Genomic DNA, 24,536 nt, shown 5'->3' on the forward strand with positions numbered 1-24,536 from the left:
GGGACCCTGTGTGAGAACCTCTCTGGGTGTGTTGAGGGTATCTTGAAACCCATTGTACAGGGGACCCCCAGCTTCTGTCGTGAAACTACAGATTTCTTACAGAAACTCAGCACCCATGGACCAGTGGAACCAGGTACATTCCTCGTCACAATGGAGATTTCTGCCCTCTACACCAGCATTCACCATGATGATGGCATCACTGCAACAGCTTCAATACTCAGCACCAACATCTCAATCACTGGGCACCATCCTACAACTCACCAGCTTCATCCTCAACCATAACGTCTTCACCTTCGACAACCAGTTCTTTATCCAGACACACTGAACAGCGATGGGGATGAAGTTTGCACCCCAATATGCCAACACAAATTGAAATAAGACTTCTTTGCTGCACAGGACTTCTGACTAACGCTTTACACCAGATACATTGACAACATTTTTTTCCTTTGGATTCATGGCGAGGAATCACAGAAATAAGTTTCATCCCACCATCCGACTTATCATGGACTACTCTTTATAATCTCATTCTTGGGCACATGCATCTCCATCAAGGATGGACACCTCAGTACCTCACTCCATTGCAACACCATGGATAACCTCATGATGCTGCACTTTGAGCTTCCACCCTAAACATATTCAAACAGCTATCCGCTAAGGATAAGCCCTACATATACACAGGATCTGCTCAAATGAGGAGGAACATGACAGACACCTGAAGGCGTTGGTGGAAGCCCTCGTAAAGATGGGATACGACGTTCAACTCATCGATCGCCAGTTCCAATGTGCCACAGCGAAAAACGGTAATGACCTCCTTAGAAGACGGACACAGACATGGGATATGACCGACAGGATACCCTTCACCGTCCAGTACTTCCCAAGAGCAGAGGGACAACAGCAAGTTATTCACAGCCTGCAACACATTATCGATGATGATGAGCACCTCGCCAAGACCTTCCCTATTCCTCCATTTCTCATCTTTAAATAACCGCCAAACCTTAAGCAGACCATTGTTCACAGCAAACTGCCCAGCCTTCAGGGCAACATCAACCACAACACCGTACAACCCTATCATGGCAACCACTGCTAGATGTGTCATAGTGTCGACACGGATACCACCATTACACATGGGGACACCTCCCATCACGTACACGGCAGGTATTCATGTGACTCGGCCAACATTACCTATCTCAAACGCTGCAGGCAAGGATGTCCCGAGACATGGTACATTGGCGAGACCAAGCAGATGCTACAGCAACAAATGCATGGACATGGCGCAATATTCGCCAGACAGGGATGTTCCCTCCCAGTCAAGAACACTTCAGCGGTCAGGGACATTCAACCTCGGACCTTCAGGTGACCATCCTTCAAGGTAGACTTCAGGCCATGCAACAACGCAGAGTGCCCGAGCAGAGGCTGGTTGCCAGATTCGGTACCCATGGGGGTGGCATCAACTGGGATCTTGGGTTCATGTCGCACTACAGGTGACCCCACCACACTTTACACACACACACACACACACACTCTCTCTCTCACACAAGTCACTCACACGGACCCTCTCTCATATACACATACTTTCACAGTTATGTACTCCTTCGCACTCACGCATGCACACTCTCACATACATATAACCCTTCACACTCACATACATGCATATCTACACACACTCTCTCTCTCTCTCAAGAGCATGCACGCACATACACTTTCTCCCTCACACACTCGCATACACACACCCTCTCACACTCTCTCTCTCCCCCATACAGACACACATATAAATATATGGGGTGAATTTGTATTTGCAGATACATTCTATTTTGTTCAAAGAGTGCACGATCTGTAGACAATGTGGCATTTTATAAATTCCTACTTTGGAAATAAAACCAGTGGGTCAGATACAAACAGACTTGAAACATGACCTCACATCTAAAATACATTGTCTGACCAGGGGTGTCACCTTCATTCTGATAAAACCTGAAGTTATCTTGGGGCAGTGACTTGAAAGAAATTCTGGGGTTTACATATTAATCAATCAAAACCTGTACCCCTCCAATCTAACGGATTAAAGACTTAATAGCCAACTAGATTTGTTTAATACAATCGCATAAGTTGTATGACCCTTTGATCTTTTACTTACAAATTCTGTGTCTGATGTATTCGCTGTCACTAGCTGCCTGAGGAAAGAGTGGGGGCTCTGAAAGCTGGCGGTTTCAAATAAACCTGTTGGACTATAACCCAGTGTCATGTGACTTTTGACTTTATGCCATGTGATGTTATGTTCACAGCTTCATCTAGCAGTGCAATATTATTGACATGTTGCTCAAGCATGTATAAGCAATCTGATTATACTGTCCAAGATGGCAGCGAAGGAGGACTCCTGAGCCAAACTGCATCTGCTCATCTTTCTCCTTTTCTCATTATTTCTCTTGCAATTTTTCAGATTTTCTTTTCTCTACTTACCTTCTCGAAGGAGAAAGTGAGGACTGCAGATGCTGGAGATCAGAGCTGAAAATGTGTTGCTGGAAAAGCGCAGCAGGTCAGGCAGCATCCAAGGAGCAGGAGAAGGGCTCATGCCCGAAACGTCGATTCTCCTGCTCCTTGGATGCTGCCTGACCTGCTGCGCTTTTCCAGCAACACATTTTCAGCTCTTACCTTCTCAAAACTGGCCATTGAGGCAGTGGCAGCAATGGCAGACTCTGGGGATTTTTGTAGTTGGCCATACGAGGCGGCTGGTGTCCCCGGGCAGCGGCATCACGGCTTCTTCAAATCCGGAGTGCGGAAGCGACTCAGTGCCTGGAGCAGTACCAGAGCGGGACTCCAGCGAAAGTGTACAAGCAGGTAGCCCAGGGCAGTGAGCCTTTGTGAGGAGTGTGAGCCCAGTATGGCCAGCTTATGCACTGTGTTGTTGAACGGTGAACAGTCTTGCCTTGTTTTTCCACTTTTTAATAAGAATGACTGTAATGTATAAGTTTTTAAACTTTGTTTTTCTTATTTTTCTGCTTTGTACCTAAGATGGTACCATAAGCAGCGATTTATAAGCTTTTCATTGTACTCACATGAGTTCATGTGATAATAAACCTAATTCAATGATTCACAAAAGGGTAGGGGGCTTTTCCTAGCATTCTGATCAACATTCACCCCTCAAAACACTACAACCAAAATGAAGTGTGGGGTAATTCTTCTCATTACTATTTGTAAGACTTTGTTGTGTAGGCATTAACCACTGTGTTAGCCCATAAATTAATGTTACTGTAACCTAACAACACTTCATTTTTTATGAAGTGCATTGGTACATAGCATGAAGGAGAGGAAGGTAAAATTTAATGCAAATTTATATTTTAGCAGTTTACGCGGAGAAGTAACTTTTAGTCTGCACTTGGTTATTAATCCTTCAGCCTTGAAATGGTCTTCACTCAAGAAGCATTTTTAACATATGCTCACCATCGTTGAGGACTGCAGTCCAGTGTTTTTTCTTCATATGACCTTGCTTGTCTTGAGACTGGCATTGTTGATCCCTGAAACTGGGCAATCCCTTGGTACAAGGTAAGTTCTCACACACTTTGTGCTCCACACTGGCTCCTTGGCAGTTTGTCCCTCCTGGCCCTGGACTGGTAAGCACAAGATACAGAGTATCACCAAACTGATGATTAGCGGGACAAGATCAATTACCCTGCATCATTCTGGCACCTCTCCTAGGCTATCAAATTCCTGGTCCCTTGATGTTAATAGCAGCTATTATTCATAGAACATAGAACAGTACAGCACAGAACAGGCCCTTCAGCCCACGATGTTGTGCCAACCACTGATCCTCATGTATGCACCCTCAAATTTCTGTGACCATATGGATGTCCAGTAGTCTCTTAAATGTCCCCAATGAGCCTGCCTCCACAACTGCTGCTGGCAATGCATTCCACGCTCTCACAACTCTCTGTGTAAAGAACACGCCTCTGACATCCCCTCTATACTTTCCTCCAACCAGCTTAAAACTATGACCCCTCGTGTTAGTCATTTCTTCCCTGGGAAATAGTCTCTGGCTATCGACTCTATCTATGCCTCTCATTATCTTGTATACCTCAATTAGGTCCCCCTAATTCGTGTGCGAGTAGAAGAAACTTGTTTAAAAATCTTCTCAGGTACTTGCTAACACCTACTAAATAATATTTCTGTTAAATTCTTAGCAAGTTTATCTATAGTATTCTAAGTGATTTAAGAAACTAAATCTTACAGTGGGTGACAAGCCCTGATCCCATGGATTGATCTCCTCTGATAGTCACTGACCTGAGATTTTATATTAATTGAAACAAGACATACATTGCACAGACCAATAGACAGCAGGCAGAATTTCTATTAAAAAATTAACATGAATATATGAAAACAACCAAACAATTAACAGTTGGTGAAAACCACTAGTAAAAAAGGTTGGACCAAAGGGTTTGTTTCCGTGCTGTACATCTCTATGACGATGACTCTATGATAGTAAACATCCTTCGGAAACAGATAAGAAACATGTCAATGGGAGTAAGAAACAAAAAGAAATCAAGACACACTTACAAGAAAATATATTCATCCTACCTGTAAGACAAAAGCCTGCAACTTGAGAATCTATTGGAAATGTTTGCAACATATGTACAAGAAACAAGGGTCAAAAGATAAAAGCAAATTACTGCGGATGCTGGAAACTGAAACCAAAAGAGAAAATGCTGGAAAATCTCAGCAGGTCTGGCAGCATCTGTAAGGAGAGAAAAGAGCTGACGTTTTGAGTCTAACTGACCCTTTGTCAAAGCTGAACAAGGAACAAGTGTTGGTCCTCTCAGCCTCCTGTGCCATTCCGTAAGGTCACGACTGATTTTAACCACAACTCTACATTCCTGCACATCCCCTTAGGAATCAAGAATTGATCTATCTCTACTTGAAAGATTCTACACCCATTGCATTTGAAGAAAGGAAGTTCAGGTAGATAAGGTCCCCACGTCCTGATGGAATCAATCCCAGAATATTGAGAGAGGCAAGAGAACAGATTGCTGGAGCATTGACAGATCTTTGGCCACAGGTAAGGTCCCAGGCGACTGGAGAATTGCCAATATTGTTCCATTGTTTAAGAAGGGTAGCAGGGATAATCCAGGAAATTACAAGCCTGTGAGCCTCATGCTGGTCGTAGGGAAATTATTGGAGAAGATTCTCGGGGACAAGACATATAAGAAAATGCACTTATTAGCGATAGACAGCATGGGTTTGTCCGGGAGAGGTCATGCCTCACTACCTTGATCGAGATTTTTGAAGAGGTGACAAAAATGATTGATGAGAGAAAAGTGGTTGTTGTTGTCTACATGGACTTCGGTAAACTCTTTTCCAAGGTCCCTCGTGGCAGACTGGTACAAAAGGTGATGTCAGATATTATCAGGGTGAACTGGCTAGATGGATTCAGAACTTACGTAGTCATAGGAGACAGAAGGTGTAGTGGAAGGATGCTTTACGGAATGGAGGGCTGTGACTGGTAGTGTTCCACAGGGATCAGCGCTGGGACCTCAGCTGTTCAGTCTACATAAATGATTTGGAGGAAAGCGTGGCTGGTCTAATTAGTAAGTTTGCAGATGATATAAAGATTGGCAGAGTTGATGATAGTGAGGAGGATTGTCAGAGGATACTGCAGGAGTCATGGGCAGGAAAATGGCAGATGGAATTTAATCTGGACAAATGTGAGGTGATGCGTTTTGGAGAGTCGAGTACATGTGGAAATTATACAGTGAATGATTTAACCCTGAGGAGTATTGATAAGCAAAGGGGTCTGGGTATGCAGGTCCACAATAAAAGGTGGCAACACAGGTAGATAAGGTCGTAAAAAAGACCTATAGCATGCTTGTTTTTACTGGAAGGGGCAGTGAGTAATGATCTTCCCTCCATCATAAGGTCAGAAGTGGGCATGTTCGCCGATGATTGCACAGCGACTCGACAGACACTGAAGCAGTCCATGTCCAAATGCTACAAAAAAGTGGATGATATCTATGCCATTCACAATCTTATAAATTTCTATCAGATCGCCCCTCAACCTCCTGCATTCTAGTGAAAATGAATTGACAAGTGGCAAGTAACATTTGATCCACATAAATGCTGTCACCAACAAGAAACAATCTAGCCACCACCCCTTGACATTCAAAGGTGTTATCATCACTGAATCCCTGTCTACCAACATCCTGGGAATTATCATTGATCAGAAACTCAACTGGACTCACCACATAAACGCAGTGACTATAAGAACAGGTCAGAGGCTAGGAATACTGTGGCGAGTAACTCACCTCCTAACACCCCAAGGCCTGTCTGCACGGCAAAAGTCAGGGGTGTGAAGGGATATTCCCCACCTGCCTGAATGAGTGCAGCCCCAACAACACTCAAAGCAGCCCATTTGATTGACACTGTATCCACAAGCATCCACTCCCTCCACCACTGGCACTCAATAGCAGCAGTGTGTACTATCTACAAGATGCACTGCACAAATTCACCAAAGATCCTTAGACAGCACCTTCTAAACCCATGACCACTTCCATCCAGAAGGACAAGGGCAGCAGTTATTTGGGAACCCCGTCATCTTCAAGTTCTCCTCTAAGCCACTCACCATCCTAACTTGGAAATATACCATTATTTCTTCATTGTCGCTGGGTCAAAATCCTGGAATTCCCTCCCTAATGGCATTGTTGGTCAAAACACAGCAGGTGGACTGCAGGAGTTCAAGAAAACAGTTCATCATTACCTTCTCAAGAGCAGCGAGGGATGGGATATAAATGCTGGCTAGGCAGTGATACCCACTTCCTACTAACTAAATAAATAAATAACTTTTGTTAAGCCACACTTGCAGCATTGTATGCAGTTCTGGTCACTATACTACCAGAAAGATATGGATGCACTGGAGAGGGTAAAGTAAAGGTTTGCCAGGATATTGCCTGGTATGGGGGATTTTAGCTATGAAGAAAGGTTGAATAGACTGGGTTTGTTTTCACTAGAATGCAGGAGGTTGAAGGGCGACCCGATAGAAGTTTATAAGATTGTGAATGGCATAGATAGAGTAGAAAGTATGAAACTTTTTCTCAGGGTGGAGGGGTCAATTACTAGGGGTCAGAGGTTCAAGGTGTGGGGAGGTGAGGTGAGGGTGCAAATCTTAAAAGAGATGTGCGAGGTGAGTTTGTCACAGAAATGCTGATGAGTGCCTGGAAAATGCTGCCATAGGAGGTGGGGGTAGTAGACCCAATAGCAGCATTCAAGAAGCACCGAAAAAAATACATGAATAGAGGGAAAGGAATAGAGGGATATGGATCCTGTAAGAGAAAACAATTTTAGTATAGAAGGGCAAAATGTTTTGGTGCAAGCTTGGAGGGCCGAAGGGTCTATTTTTGTGCCGTGTTGTTCTTTTTTTATTTGACTTTCAACCCTTAGATAAAAAACAGTTGCCTCATTGGCACCATGTCATTTCTAAACTATGACCCCTCATTCTAGATTCTCCTACAAGAGAAAACAATGCTTCAATATCGCCATGGTTAAGTCCTCTCAAAATCTTTTGTTTCAATTACATCACCCCTGACTGTTCTGAACTGCAGAGGATACTGGCCTAGTCTGTCCAGTCTTTCCGTACAAAACAATCTGACCATTCCAGCATTAGTCTAATACATCTTCTGTTAATTGCTTGCCTCTGTGTGAGGCCCAGGGTTCAGATACCACCACAACCAGTATCATCAGCTGCCTAGACTCAGCTAAGAAACTGGCCTCATTTTCAGCAGGAATTGCAAGTTTTAGAATATGTTCATTAATTAACAGAAACACTGTGTGCCATGCTGCTTCAAGTTGTGGTTCACTTTTACATTATGAGGTAACAATGGAAAATTATTACGGGAGAAATCTTGAAGGAAACCAATTTTTGAAAGCAACAAGAGCGCCAAAATTAGTTTTTTTTAATGAAACATCAACAAAAGCAAAATGTGAACTCTTCAACTTTTTCTGAAATAACGTGGAAAGCAAAAATTGCTGGTTGAATATACACAGACTGAATTTCAACTATCAGTAAGCACAGAAAGAGAGCTGAAAAGATCAACTTGGAAAACTAGAAATTGGAGAAGTAATAATTGATCAGTAAATGTTTGTACAATTGAAAGCATTTCTTTTCCTGATACATACCTTGAAGCTTCAACAATAACAAAATGATTCATATAAACAGTAACACATTTGGAAAAGCTGTCACGTAATTTAAGTTTAGAGAAAGAGTTGGGATAAAAGTCCCAAGGCATATCACAACCAGCTAATTCCTATTAAAGTACAGTTACTACGGTTATCCAGGAAAATACAGTAGTCAATTTGTGCACAGTCAACTCACACAAGGTACAGATTAAACCATATCAACTGATGTTTTTGGTGGCATTGGCCAGGGTTTGAATGGTAACCAGAGGACTCCTAATTGTCAAAACATGCAATAAGAACCTTTAGCCCATCTTGAGAAAGTAAACAGAACTGAGGGTTAACATCTTATCTGAAATGCACACTTCTAGCCATGCTAGAAGTGCACTAAAAGCCTGGCCCACAGAGAGATCATGCCCATACCTTATGATTCTAGACACAACTGTCATCACTGAAATGACCTGATGCAAAACATATGGAGAATGGATTTCCTCCCTGGTTATAACTCTTTTTTTTACTCTACTTTTCTCAAAACATGCTTTGACAGATCTACAACTCAACGTTATGCATGTTCTTCAAGGCAGCCTGCTTGACAACTAATACGTAACTGAGAAGTCAATCAGAACATACTGTTAACGTCTTCAAGCACTTTCCTTAATCTGATTGATTAAGCAAGTGAGCAATATGCCTAACTTATAAAACTGGATTTTCTTATCCATGGATTTATTGCTGACATCTTTGTGCATTAAACTGTTCGCAATTCTCTTTTTATTATCCATGAAAAGCTTTCCAATTCTCCTCAGTGAATCTTCATTACAGATTCAGATAGACTTTGAATACTTTCAATATGATATACCTTAACAGGCTGTGAAGAGCTTTGTAATACAAGCACTCGACACTTATATGAGTGCTCTGGAAACTTGCACAACTCAGCTATTGCTTTCTAAGGGGACTTGACAAGGTCAGGGTGAAGTAGCCCACTTGGATCTTCAGAGAAGGAGGTGTGACTGTCAGTGTAAGGACCTGATTGGGATTGCATCTCAGTGAAAGGTCTCCTGATTCTCCTCCTCTCCAAAATACAGGTGGAGACTACAGAGAGACTCCATTGGCTTCTGAGGTCCATTGACTAACTGAAGAAGAAAACTTCTAAAGATACTGAGAAAAAGGATTCATAAAATATATTTTAAACAGGCTTTGAAAAAGAAATTTCATAAAAAGAAACTATTAATTCGGACATCGTTATAAATTCAATGATGTAAGGTTTTAAAATATTTTTTCTGGCCTTCAGTTATAGCCGACAGCAATAATACTTCTTTCTCTAAGCCATCCTTTCCAAAGATGGTTCCTGAAAGGGGAAATAGCACCCTGACACCTGTAGTGACTGAGGAAGATTACCCCTACACAAGGCATGAATTGTGTCTGGTTGATACGAGACATAAGTTTTCCTCCTGTAATATATGTAATTATTTTGAAGCATTGCCAAGTGTTTGTAGAATTAGCATATGATCTGGTAAAAGGTGGCACCTCCTGGTAAAGCAGTACAGTAATAAGTTACAGCATATTGTTCAGTAGAACGTGTCAAAATTACTTACGGGGGATTGTCACATTTTCTTTGTCTAAACCTGGCTCCTGTTCCACATGTCCGGCTGCACATACTCCACTGGCTCCAAGTACTCCAGTCTCCATCCACATGTTCTGGAATTGGTGTTTTACTGACACATTCCCCAGCTCTGCACCACTTAAATCACAGCAGAAAGTACATGTTAAAAACTGCACCTCCTCACCAGCTGTTTACCAATCACATTCTCAGTGATTAACACAGAAACAGGAAGCTATCAAGGCCTCCAACCCCGTTCCACCATTCAATCAGATCATGGCCAATCTGTATTTCAATTTCATTTAACATCCTTTACTTCATAAATATCCTTGATATACTTAACTGATAAAAAAGCCATTTCAGTCTCAGAAGCTCCACTGAGCCCCTTGTTTCCACAGCAATTTGGGGGAACAAGTAAGATCAAATGGTACATAGGTGTTCTCACCAAACAATTGTAGAAGAATTTCCTTAGTATTCTACTTCGGCCCCTTCCAGCAATAGCCAACAGCCTTTCTAATTGATTACTGTATCTGCAAGTTAACTTCTATGTTCTCTGTACAAGTACACTCCAGTCACTGAACACCATCAGTAAGGTGTTTTATGCCTTTTAGAAATATTCTTTTCTCTTCTCATTACCAAAGCATATGAGATTACACTTCTGCACATTATACTCAATCTGTAATCTTTGGCCCATTCAGTCAGCCTATCTGTAACTCTTCCCAAATTCCCACTATGCTTTGCATCATTATTAACATGAATTGTCACTGATTGATCCTCAATTCAAGGAAGACATCTACCCAGGTCACAAGCTTTTCCCAATGTGTCTTCAGATGGCTGAACAGGTCAATTTTCAATGCACTGATCTTTGGGTACATGGGGCAAGATGTCCCATGATGTCGTGAGATGGGAGTGCAAGACTCTCTTCTATTCCTTTCCTTCTCTACTACTCCTCAGCCTCATCATTAAGATATCATCACTCAGAGCATGATTTAGCTCAATGGATCAGCTGTCACTATTTTGAAGCATTGCAATGAGCAAACATGGTAATAACATCACAGCTCCTTTGTCTAAGTTATTAATACAGAATATAAATGGATGAAATGCAATCAGTGATCACTAGGTTCAGTCTGCCAACTTGATAATACTCAATTTATTCTTGTAATCTGCTTCTTCTCCATTAACTAATCCTCCAACCATGCAAATATATTACACCCAAGAACTTTACCTTATGTAGTAACCTTTGGCCTGACACCTTGTCAATACTTAATGGAAATTCTGGTATTCAGCTGGTTCCTCTTTACCTACCTTAGTTATATCCTCAAAAAACTCAATTTGTCAGATATGATTTCCATTTTTGTACATTCATGTTGACTCCGTCTGATCGGTGACATCCCGAATGCATTGTGAACATTATCTTACCAATAAATTCTAATGCTTTCCAGCCTGTAGTTTACAACTTTCTCTCTCCCTTCTTGGTTCTACAATCTAGGAAATTTTGGAACCTTGCAACTAATATACCCACTAAAGCTGGAGTTAATAATTTTAGAACCTTAGGATGGAAGCCATCGGGTCCTGGGCATTTGCTGGATCTTAGCTCCTCAGGTTGCTCCAATGTTTGTTTTACTTGATAATAACTGCTGCAAGTTCCTCAATCTTACAACTCTTGGTTAATATTTATTTCAGATATGATAACTGTGTCTTTTACTGTTAAGAAACACTTGGATAAAGTCTCACGGCAATGTTCTCATTCCCATCAGGATTTCTGCTTTCTATGCTCTAAAAGACAAATGCTTACTTGAGTCACTCTCTTTATATAAAACTAGCTGTTTGGTATTACAGAACTTGAATATTGCTGAAAAAGGCACGTTTTGTCAAAGTTTTCCATCGTCCACTCATCAGGACAAAATGCAAGAATTACTGAAGTAAGGGGAAAACAGAAGAGTACTGATTGGATGGACAGTGGATTCATAGAGACATTGTCATGCAGAATGCAACTGTTCATGAGAACTGACAGTCACAGAGTCAGAGAGTCACACAAGCATGGAAACAGACTCTTCAGTCCAACCAGTCCATGCCAACCATGTTACCAAACCAAATTAATCCCATCTACCATCCCATTTGGCCTATATCCCTACAAACCTTTCTTATTCATGACCTTATCTAAATGACTTTTAAATCTTGTAACTCTACCTGCATCCACCACTTTCTCTGGCAGTTCATTTCACACACACTACTCTTCCTTGTAAAAAGAAAGTTGCCCCCATGTCCTTTTCAAATCTTTACCCTCTCACCTTAAAAATATGTCCCCTAGTTTTGGACTCCCCCACTCTCGGGAAATAACCCTTCCTCTCGCGATTTTATAAACCTCGATAAGGTCACCCCTCAACCTCCTATGCTCCTGTCTTTCCAGTCTATATAATTTTCAGGACATGCCAAACTTGGTTTAAATTTTAAATGAGGCATATTGATTGATTGGTCAAAGCATTGCCCAGAGAATGGCACTTATTTTGTTGATTTGAAATAGGTACAAATGTGTCTACATGCTTTCCCATCTGAAAAGAACAGGACCTAGTGAATTATATATGTAGTTTTTCCAATTCTCCATCATCAGGATTCTGTTGTCAAGTCACAAACACAAATCACATGAATTCTCAGTGTAGCATTTGAATTTCAGAGCTCAGTAAGATGTTAGGAATATACATTGTACATCCCAAAGACTGGCGGATCTCATTAAACAGCATATTCCTTCAGCTGTCTGTAACAAGCAAGGTACTGATCATAACAGATCAACCTGCGCCTGCAAAATTGAAAACACGATGTCCAACATTAGATGTGATTGCATGCTTGGATAACACCTGCTAACTAACATGGATGTAACGAATTATGCCGACAATCAATTTAGGACTGTCACTCGAGGTTGCTCTGTGCTGTACTGGTTACATGTAAACAGCGATTAAGAATTAATTTGTAACTGTGTCATAGTTTTTACTTTTCTGTTTAGTCTAGTTTGTAAGGAAACATTTGAGAAAGACAAGTTTAAAGGATTGTGGACAGCGACTCATTTGTAGTTCCAGGTAGAAACCAGAACATAAGTTAAAGGTTACTGGAAGTTCACTTTGGTCACAGAGGCTTTTAAAAAAGAAACTTGTCAGAAATCACATGGCATAAGCTAATTGCTTAGACCTACCACATGACTGAGATAATGCCTATTAGGAAAGACAGATTGGGCTTTTGTTTGGAGATGGTTTGGATTTCATGTGGGTCATACTTTGAGTGAAAGAAACTACCCAGCTTAGCATCCGTCTTTCTGAAAAAGCCTTTAAGTTCAATGTGAGAACTGAGAGAGAGAGAGTGTGTGTGTGTGTGGGTGGGTGTTAAGTAGAGGGATTATATTTATAGTTTCATATTTCAAACTGTGTATGTTAACAAGCTTTGCAGTTTTGCTGAATAATTCTTGTTTTCTAATAAATCATTAATTTCTTTATTCACTGACGAGACATGGGCAGCACTGGCTGGGTGAGCATTTATTGCCCATCTCTAGTTGCTTTTGAGAAGATGGTGATAAGATACCTCCTTGAACTACAGACCCAGAATACTTTTAGGAAGAGATGTCCAGGATTTTAAGCCAGCGACACTGAAGGAATGACAATATCTTTCCAAGTTAGGATGTTTGCAAGTTAGAGGGGGAACTTATGGGTCGTGATATTCCCATATATCTGCTGCTCTTGTCATTCTGGGTGTAAGTGGTTAGCAGTTTGGAATGTGCTGTCAAAGGAGCTTTGATGAATTTCTGCATTGCATCTTGTGGATAGTACACACTGTTGCTACTGAACATAAGTTTACATAAATGGAGGAAGTGGATGCATGCAGATATGGTGACAATCAAGCAAGCTGCTTTGTTCTGGATGGTGTTGAGCTTCTTGAGCATTGTTGGAGCTGAACTCATCCAGGTAAGTAGGGAGTATTCCTAACTTGAGTCTTGTAGATAGTGAACAGGCTTTGAGATGCGAATGGTGATTTACTTGCTGCAGGGTTTCTAGCCTCTGATCTGGTCTTGTAGCAACAGTATTTTTATGGAGGGTCTCTTCAGTTCGCAGTCCATGGTAATTCCATGATGTTGATAGGGGCAGAATTCAACTATGGTGAACCATTGAATGACAAGGTGTGATGGTTAGATTCTCTCTTTTTGGAGATGGTCATTGCCTGGAACTTGTGTAGAACTAATGGGACTCGCATCTCGTCAGCCAAAGCTGGATTCTGTCCAGATTTTGTTGCATTTGAATATAGAATCATAGAGTAGAGTCAAAGAGTAATATAGCATGGAAACAAGCCCTTCAGCCCAAACTAGTCCATGCTGACCATGGTGCCCACTCAACTAGTTCGAATTGCCTGCATTCAGTCCATGTCCTTCTAAACTCTTCCCATCCATTTACCTATCCAAATGTTTTGTAAATGTTGCTATTGTATCTGCCTCAACCACTTTCTCTAGCAGCCCATTCCATATACACACTACGTGAAGAAGTTGCCCCTCAGGTCCTTTCTAAATCGTCCCCCCACCTTAAACCGGTGCCCTCTAGACTATATGCATTCATCCGATCTATGCCCCTCATGATTTTATAAACCTCATAAGGTCACCCTTCATTCTCCTACATTCCAAGGAATAAAGTCCTATCCTGGCCAACCTCTCCCTTTCACACAGGCCTGCTAGTCCTGGCAACATTGTCATAAATCTTCTGTGCACTCTTTCCAGTTTAATTGTATCTTTCCTATAACAGGGTGACCAAACCTGTACACAATATTCCAAGTGCGGCCTCACCAACGACTTATATAACTGTAACATAACGTCTCAACTCCTATACTGAGTGCCTCAACCAATGAAGGCCAGCATGCGAAATGACTTCGTTACCACCCTGTCTACCTGTGATACCGCTTTCAAAGAACTCTATACTTGTGCTCCTCAGTCCTGCTGTTCCACAACACTCCTCAGGACCTCGCCATTTACTGTATAAGTCCTACCTTGGTTTGACTTTCCAAAGTGCAACACCTCCCACTTATCTGTATTGAATTGTATTTGCCAAGCTCCAGCCCAATTCCCCATCTGATCAAGATTCCTCTGTAATTTTTGATAACCTTCCTCGCTCTAAACAATACCTCCTAATTTTATGCCATCCACAAGCTTACTAATCATGCCTTGTGCATTCACATCCAGATCGTGTACATACGTAACAAATAACAAAGGTCCCAGCACCGACCTCTGTAGCACACCACTAGTTACAGGCCGAGAAACAACCTTCAACTATCACCCTCTGCTTCCTACCAATTTTGAATCCAATTAGCTAGCTCTCCCTGGATCCCATGAGACCTAACCTTCATGACTAACCTGCTGTGCAAGACCTTGTCAAATGCCTTACTAAAGTCCATATAGACAACATCCTCTGTCATATCCTCATCCATCCTCATGGTTACCTCTTTGAAAAACTCTACAAAATTTGTCAGAAATGATTTTCCATGCACAAATCCGTGCTGACTATCCATTATCATATATTGACTATCCAGATTTTGGTTGAACCTGTCCCTCTGATTCCTCTTCAACAATATGCCTACCATTGATATCAGGCTCAATGGCCTGTCTCGTCTTTGCTACCTTTCTTAAACAATGGAACAAGATTAGCCACCCCCCAGTCTTCTGGAACTTCACCAGTGGCTAACGATCTCTGCAATCTATTCCCCAGCATCCCATAACATTGGAGGATGAACTTGATCAGGCCCAGGGGATTTATCCACCTTAATGCGCTTTAAGGTTGTAAACACCATCTCTCTGGTAATATGTGTATGATTCAAAACATCCCAATTGTTTCCCTTATTTCCTTGACATCCATGATTCTTTCCTCAGTAAACACTGAGGAGAAATACTCATTAAAAACCTGCCCCATCTTCTGTGGCTCCACATGCTGATCTTTAAGGGGACCTATTCTCTCCTTATCCACCCTTTTACTCTTAATATAGCTTTAGAACCTCTTGGAATTGTATTTAACCTTATCTGCCAGATCCATCTCATACCCTCTTGTTGCTCTTCTGAAGTGCACCCTCTGAAGTGTGTAATGTAATCTTTTTAATGTAATCTAGAGATTCACTTGAGCCTGATAGCTTAAACCCAATGTTGCCGCCTTCTGTTTCCTGACCAGAGCCTCAATAACCCTTGTCAGCCAAGGATCCCTAAAGCCGCCAGCTTTTCCCTTCACCTTAATAGGGACATACTGTCCCTGGCCTTTTAATATCACACTTATAAAAGCCACCCATTTTCCAATCATTCTTTTTCCTTCAAACAGGCTCACCCAGTCGGCCTCTACTAAATCCTGCCTACTGTCCCCAATACCCACTTCTGACCTTATGGTAGAGGGAAGGTCATTAGTGAAACATCTGAAGATGGTTGGACCTCGAACATATCCTGAGGAATTCCTTCAGATATGACCTAGAGCTGAAATGACTGACCTCCAAAAACCTCTTCCTTTGTGTCAGATATGACTCTAATCAAAAGTTTTTCCTTATTTACTTTGAATCCTGTTTTATGAGGGCTCCTTGATGCCTTCATCAAAAGCAGGTTTGATGTCCAAGGAAGTCACTCTCGCCTCATCTCTGGAACTCAACTCTTAGCCCATGTTTAGACCAGGCTGAGGGGTCAGGACCTTCTGCACTCTCCATTAAACCAGGTTGAACAATCACGGCAGTTAATCCCCTGGCTTAACCGTCATGTCAGGACATGAGCATGCAGACTGTTTTGGGAGGAGATTCTGCTGCTGCCAATGGCCAACAATGTATCATGGATGCCCAATGTTAAGTGGCTAGATCTGTTCAAAGTTTATCCCATTTAGCATGTTAATACAGCTGTACAATATGATAGAGGGATCCTCAGTGTGAAGACAGGATTTTATCTCTGCAAGCAATGTCTAGTGATCATTCTTACTGACACTGCGGTGGGCTGATGCATTTGCAGCAGGCAGATTGGTGGGGACTTCTAGATTCTCCCAGGAAGGGAACTATCGCTTCAACATTCGCACTGTCAAGTTCCCTTAGAATCTTACATGTTTCAAAAAGATCATCTCTTATTCTTCCAAACTGCAAAGAAGATCAGCTCACTCTGCTCAAACTCTCCTCATAACCTCTGTATTCCAGAATAGATGTAGTGAAACTTGTCTGAAAGGCATGCTGTGCAAAAATATCCCTTATTAAATAAAGAGAGAAAACTCTCTGCAGTATCATAGGTATGGTGTAATAAATGGTGTACACAGCTGTAACAAGAACTCTTTAATTTTATACTCCATCTCCCTTGCAATAAAATGCAATATTTTATTTACTTTCATTTTGGAGGAGGGCGTAGAAGGGTAGGTTAGTAAATTTGCAGACGACACTAAGGTCGGTGGAGTAGTGGATAGTGACGAAGGATGTTGTAGGTTACAGAGAGACATAGATAAGCTGCAGAGCTGGGCCGAGAGGTGGCAAATGGAGTTTAATGCGGACAAGTGTGAGGTGATTCACTTTGGTCGGAATAACCACAATGCAAAGTACTGGGCTAATGGTAAGATTCTTGGTAGTGTAGATGAGCAGAGAGATCTCGGGGACCAGGTCCACAGATCCTTGAAAGTTGCCACCCAGGTTGACAGGATTGTTAAGAAGGCATGCAGTGTTTTAGCTTTTATTAATAGTGATCTAGTTCCGGAACTATGAGATTATGCTACAGCTGTACAAAACTCTGGTGTGGCCGCACTTGGAGTATTGTGTGCAGTTCTGGTCACCGCATTATAAGAAGGATGTGGAAGCTTTGGAAAGGGTGCAGAGAAGACTTACGAGGATGTTGCCTGGTATGGAAGGAAGGTCTTACGAGGAAAGGCTGAGGGACTTGAGGCTGTTTTCATTGGAGAGAAGAAGGTTGAGAGGTGACTTAATAGAGACATATAAGATAATCAGAGGGTTAGATAGGGTGGACAGGGAGAGCCTTTTTCCAAGATTGGTGATGGTGAGCACGAGGGGGCATAGGTTTAAATTGAGGAGTGATAGATATCAGACAGATGTCAGAGAGGTAGTTTCTTTACTCAGAGAGTAGTAAGGGTATGGAATGCTTTGCCTGCAACGGTAGTAGATTCACCTCAAGGGGTTCTACGCTTACGTGAGGAACAAGAGGATGACCAGAGAGAGGGTAGGGCTAATCAGGGATAGTGATGGGAACTTGTGCCTGGAGTCGGAAGAGATTGGGAAGTTCCTTAATAAATATTTTGCTTCAGTATTCACTAGTGAAAGGGACCTTGTCATTTGTGAGGACAGCATCAAACAGGCAGATATGCTCAAACAGGTTAATGTTAAGAAGGAGGATGTGCTGGAAATTTTGAAAAACATGAGGATAGATAAGTCCCCTGGGCCAGACAAGGTTAATGCAGGAGGCGAGGGACGAGATTGCTGCACCTTTGGTGATGATTTATGTGTTCTCACTGTCCATTGAAATAGCATCAGATGATTGGAGGGTGGCAGATGTTATTCCCTTGATCAAGAAAGGGAATAGGGATAACCCTGGAAATTACAGACCAGTCAGTCTGACGTTGGTGGTGGGCAAATTATTGGAGAGGATTCCGAGAGACAAGATTTATGATTATTTGGAAAACCATAGTTTGATTAGAGATAGTCAGTTTGGGAGGTCATGCCTCACAAGCTTTATTGATTTCTTTGAGGATATGACAAGAACATTGATGAGGGGAGAGCAGTGTATATATTGTACATGGATTTTAGCAAGGTGTTTGATAAGGTTCCTCATGGTAGGCTTATTCAGAAAGTAAGGAGGCATGGGATACAGGGAAATGTGGCTGTCTGAATACAGAATACTTCTAGAAGGAAAATATTCAGTCTGGAGCTCGGTGACCAGTGATGTTCCGCAGGGAACTGTTCTGGGACCTCTACACTTTGTGATTTTCATAAATGACTTGGATGAGGAAGTGGAAGGGCGGTTAGTAAGTTTGCTGATGACACGAAGGTTGGTTGAGTTGTGGATTGTGTGGAGAGCTATTTTAGGTTGGAATGGGGCACTGACAGATGCAGAGCTGGGCTGACAAGTGGCAGATAGGGTTCAACCTGGAGAAGTGTGAAGTCAAACTTTGGAAGGTCAAATTTGAATGCAGATTACAGGGTTAAAGACAGGATTTCTTGACAGTGAGGAGGAACAGAGGAATCGAGGTCCACGTCCATAGATCCCTCAAAGTTGCCACCCAAGTTGACAGGGTTGTTAAGAAAGCATATGGTGTGTTGGCTTTCATTAGCAGTTTAAGAGTTTAAGAGTCGTGAGGTTATGCTGCAGCTCTACAAAGCCCTGGTAAGACCATACTTGGAATACTGTGTTCAGATCTAATTGCCTTAGTATAGGAAGGATATGGAAGCTTTAGAGAGGGTGCAGAGGAGATTTACCAGGATGCTGCCTGGACTTGAGGGCATGTCTCATGAAGATAGATCGAGGGAGCTAGGGCTTTTCTCCCTGGAGAGAAGGATGAGAGGTGACTTGATGGAGGTTACAAGATGATGAGAGGCATAGATAGAGTGGATAGCCAGAGACCCTCTCCCATGGCAGAAATAGTTATCATGAGGGGGCATAATTTTAAGGAGGGAGGTTTAGGGTGGGTGTGTGGAATGCATGGCCAACAGCGGTAGTAAAGGCAGAAACATTAGGGACATTTAAGCGACTCTTGGAAAGGCACATGTATGATAGTAAAATGAATGGTATGTAGATTGATTTAGACTAGAATTGGCACAACATCGAGAGCCGAAGGGCCTGTACTGTGCTATACTGTTCTTTGTTCTGTGCCCACTGGCATGAAAATTTACAACCCAGACAGCACATCCCCAAGCAGACATATTCCAACTGGAGTTAAAGGTGGAGTACTCTGAATGTGACATTGAAATTATACTTTTATAAAGAGAATACGAAAAAAATTAAGTTTACTAACAACAGAATCCTGTGTTGTCAAGCTGTGATGGCATTTTACATAAATAAGATTTTTGTACTAACTTTCTTGAAAGTAATACCCCCAGGGTCAACCTATTATGGGTACTGTCTCTGTTACTACTTTTATACCATATGCTCAACACGGTACTCTCAATGTATGTTTCTAGCTCACTGCTACTCATTGTTACTATTTATTTAAGGAAGATGGTCTTGGTGTCAATCAGACACCCATGGGTTTAGACTGAGCCAACTGTTCTCAGAGCCTGAACTCTTCCCTCATGAACCATCTCCCCGGCACACATTTATCTCCATTACCTTGTTATTCTTACATGGACCAGCAGGTGGCATTGAGGAGTTATCCCAAGATCTCAAGATTACAGAATTGCTCAAACACTCTGCAGATTCCTAATTCCACTTTTCCATTCCATTGATTCAAGAATGAGCCACAGTTTTTGGTGTTCCACTGCCACTGCCCCTTCCTTTTTTAAAGTCTTCTGCACCTGCTCTGTGATACAGTAAGGGGCAGGAGTAAAAATGAACAAATGTCACAGAGGTAGAAACAGACAGCTTTGGAAATGAAGAGGTGATGAGGCTAGAAACTCATTTCAGGGTCAAAGGGATCACAAAGGTCGAGATTTGCCAGTCAGGATCAGAAATCTTGAATGGACTTTAAAAAGGGACACTTTTAGAGTTTTTTTTATAGTAAAGTTCCTGGCCAACAACTTTCCAAGCTGAAGCACCGTAGACAAATCCAGGAATCCATGAGCATAGGAGCAGAGAGGGTCAGTGTGGAAAATGTCTCTGCTTTTTATTAAGTGCCTATAATTCGCTGATTTAAGGTGCTGCAGCCATTGTGAAAGCTACTGAGAAACGTTAGGTATGTCAAGTATAGCAGTGAGGTGTAGTGGTTCTGATATTAAAATGTTAGTGCTTATTGTTGTTGTAATGATCTCTTTTAGTTTTCTTCCTCTTCCATTATCTTCAACTCTTTCCATCACCCTTTTCCTTCTCTTGGCATCTTTCTAATGCACTTATGATCCTTTGTCACTTTCTGAAATTCTCTCTCCTTCTTTTGTGGTTCAAACTCAATGATTCAGTCATATTTTAACAAAGGAAACTATTAACAATGTCGTTGCACCCATAACCATTTTACATTTAAGGTGAAGGGACTGATGAACTGCTTCATAATATCATGGTACTTATGTACCTTGATGTTTTACAACAGTTCATCAGTCCCTTCACCTTAAGGAATGCCTGCACACAGATCTGGCCACCTCCCCAAGTTTGAAAGGTTGGTGCTTGCTACTGCTTGTGGGGGATGGGAAATATTCATCACACATCACATTGTTGGATACACTCTATGGTCAAATCAATCCAGCAATCAATTAAAGTAATTAATACATTGGAACATTAAAGATCTAATTGATTTGCTTTGGGGCTGCTCTAGTAGAAATCACCACTTATTTTAAGAAGTTGGGAGACAGTTCATTTATTGGCAATCCCACTCCTCTCTATGACATTGCAGACACTGATTGATTACAAATTGTTGCTTATTAATTGAACATTTTTACATTTGGATTTATGTTGATCACTTTGTGTGGAAACTTAGGCACAAGCCCACGACAGCAAACAAGCGCAGTGTCCAGCACATTCTGGGTACGTTCAGCAATCAACACCCCGAACAAAAGCTCGAGGTGTGTTAAGCATTCCCGCACCACTCATGAAAGAGAACCAGCTGGAAAGGAATTCCAATTCCTGAAAAAGTATATGCTGGGGCCTGACATTGGGTCAAACTATAGAGCTATTAGTTTAGTCATCATCCTCTTGCATTTCTGTTAGGCAGGAGCATATTTTGAAATGTTTAATTATTTTTTATGATTCTGTGAGAGGCAAGAACTTTCAAATGTTGATTGGGTGCTGATGTTCACAGGTAAAGGGATGGCTGGAAAATGGGAAGCCTTCAAAAATGAGCTAATGGAAGTCCAGAGGCAGTATGTTCCTGTTAGGGTGAAAGGAAGGGCTGGTAGGTAAAGGCTGGATGAATAGAGAAATTAACGTTTTGATCAAAAAAGAAGAAGGAAGCATTGTCAGGTATAGACAGCAGAGATCGAGTGAATCCTTAGAAGAGTATAAAGGCAGTAGGAGTATACTTAATTTAGAAATCAAGAGGGCAAAAAGGGGACATGAGGTAGCTTTGGCAAATAGGGTCAACGAGAATCCAAAAGGATTCTACAAATACATTAAGGTCAAAAAGGTTACTGGAGAGAGAATAGGGCCCCTTAAAGATCAGCTTTTCCAGCAACACATTTTCAGCTCTGATCTTCAGCATCTGCAGCCCTCACTTTCTCCCCTTAAAGATCAGCAAGGCTGCTTATATGTGGAACCACAGGAGACGGGGGAGATAGTAAATGAGTATTTTGCATCAGTGTTTACTGTGGAGAAGGATATGGAAGATATAGAATGTGGGGAAATAAATAGTGACATCCATTTTACAGAGGAGGTGGTGTTGGACATCTTATAAAATAAAAAGGTGGAAAGTTTGCCAGGACTAGAACAGGTATACCCAGAGGTCTGTGGGAAGTGAGGGAGGTGATTGCTGGGCCTCGTGCTGATGTATTTGTATGATTGATAGCCACAGGTGAGGTGCCGGAAGACTGGAGGTTGGTTAATGTTGTGCCACTATTTAAAAATGGTGGTAAGGAAAAGCCAGGGAACTTTAAACTGGTGAGCCTGACATTGGTGGTGGGCAAGATGTTAGAGGGAATCCTGAGGGACAGAATTTACATGTATTTGGAAAGGCAAGGACTGATCAGGGATAGTCAACATGGCTTTGTCTGTGGGAAGTTGTGTCTCACTAACTTGAGTGAGTTTTTTGAAGAAGTAACAAAGAGGATTAATGAGGGCAGAATATCTATTTGGCCTATTTGGATTTCAGTAAAGCATTCAACAAGATTCCTCAGAGTAGACTGGGTAGCAAGGTTAGAACACATAGAATACCGAGAGAACAAGCCATTTGGATACAGAGCTGCCTCAAAAGAAGAAGACAGAGAATGCTAGTGGAGGGTTGATTTTCAGACGAGAGGCCTGTGACCAGTGGTGTGCTACAAGGATCGATGCTGGATCTACTGCTTTTCATTATTGATATAAATCATTTAGATGTGAACATAGGAGGTTTCATTAATAAGATTGCAGATGACATCAAAATTGGGGGTGCAGTGAACAGAGTACAATGGGATTTTGATCAGATGGGCCATTGGGCCGAGGAGTGGCAGATGGAGTTTAATTTAGATAAAGGTGAGGTGCTGCATTTTGGAAAGGCAAATCAGAATAGGACTTGTACACTTAATGGGAGGGTTCAGGGGAGTGTTGCTGCACCTTGGAGTGCAGGTTCATAGTTTCTTGAAAGTGGAGTCACAGGTTGATAAGATAGTATGCTTGACTTTATTGGTCAGTGCATTAAGTATAAGAGTTGGGAGGTCATGTTGTGTCTGTACAGGATATTGGTTAAGCCACTTTTGGAATACTGCGTTCAACTCTGGTCTCCCTGCTATAGGAAGGATGTTGTGAAACTTGAAAGAGTTCAGAAAGGATTTACAAGTATGTAAAGGTTGGAGGGTTTGGGCTATAGGGAGAGGCTGTATAACCTGGGGCTGTTTTCCCTGGAGTTTTGGAGGCTGAGATATGACCTTATAGAGGTTTGGAATATCATGAGGGGCACGGATAGGGTAAACAGACAGTAGCTTTTTCCTGTGGCAGGGGAACCCAAAACTAGACAGCATAGGTTTAAGGTGAGAGGGAAAATTTAAAAGGGACCAATGGGGCAACATTTTCATGTAGAGGGTAATGCGTGTCTGAAATAAGCTGCCAGAGGTAGTGGAGGCTGGTACAGTTACTGCATTTAAGGGGCATCTGGATAGGTATACGAACATAATGGGTTTGTAGGGATATGGGCCAAATCTCGGGAAATGGGACTAGATTTACTTTGGATATCTGGTCAGCATGGATGAGTTGGACGCAGGGTCAATTTCCTTGCTGCACATCTCTGTGACTTTATGACAAGGAGCCTGTAGCAAATGGGGGGAAAAAAAAATGATGGTGGTAGAATAGTAGGAGCCAGTGATGAAGATGGAGGCTTTAATCAAAGCTCAAGGTTGAAGGTGAAGGCTCAGGCTGATGTACAACCTCAGCAAGAAGAGTATCAGGGGTGGGGCTTGATTAAATGCCACAGATGATCTTCCCAGACTCTTCCCAGTGTAAACATTGGGTCTACGCTTATCTGGCTCAGCCTTTTGGGTGACAAACCTGTTTCAAGCTACACTTCCATTGTCTCTTGAAAAAAGGCTAATTTCTTGAAGATGATGATCAAACACAGGCCAGCAGCTCTGCACACCAGCAGCACCAGCTCATGCTGGAGGTAAAGCAAGGTAGAGTAGGTAGTGTCCAACAATAAACCTGGAATATAGATAAGGCAAGGATGGGGGTGGCATGGTGGCACAGTGGTTAGCACTGCTGCCTCACAGCGCCAGGAATGCGGATTCAATTCCCTCCTCGGGCAACTGTCTGTGTGGAGTTTGCACATTCTCCCCGTGTTTATGTGGGTTTCCTCCGGATGCTCCGGGGTTTCCTCTAACAGACCAAAGATGTGCAGGTGAGGTGAATTGGCCATTCTAAAATGCCCGTAGTGTTAGGTGCATTAGTCAGAGGGAAATGTAGGGGAATGGGTCTGGGTGGGTTGCTCTTCGGAGGGTTGGTGTGGACTGGTTGGGCCGAAGGGCCTGTTCCCACACTGTAGGGAATCTAATCTAA

General features: G+C 42.1%; 1 protein-coding gene across 1 annotated transcript in view; it reads right to left on the reverse strand.

Moving 5' to 3' along the window:
• The window catches only part of adamts17 (ADAM metallopeptidase with thrombospondin type 1 motif, 17), a 686,029-nt gene that overhangs the window by 275,146 nt on the left and 386,347 nt on the right, over window positions 1–24,536 (reverse strand). Inside the window, exons 12-13 of the mRNA XM_043677648.2 lie at window positions 9,744–9,889; window positions 3,436–3,602 (exon numbers count right to left, since the gene is read on the reverse strand). Of these exons, the coding sequence (XP_043533583.2) occupies window positions 3,436–3,602; window positions 9,744–9,889 (313 nt within the window). The remainder of the gene's footprint in view (window positions 1–3,435; window positions 3,603–9,743; window positions 9,890–24,536) is intronic.

The sequence above is a fragment of the Chiloscyllium plagiosum genome, unplaced genomic scaffold (genome assembly GCF_037043375.1).
Source record: "Chiloscyllium plagiosum isolate Xiang-an unplaced genomic scaffold, Cpla_swu_hap1 HiC_scaffold_39, whole genome shotgun sequence".
Classification (NCBI taxonomy): Eukaryota; Metazoa; Chordata; class Chondrichthyes; order Orectolobiformes; family Hemiscylliidae; genus Chiloscyllium; species Chiloscyllium plagiosum.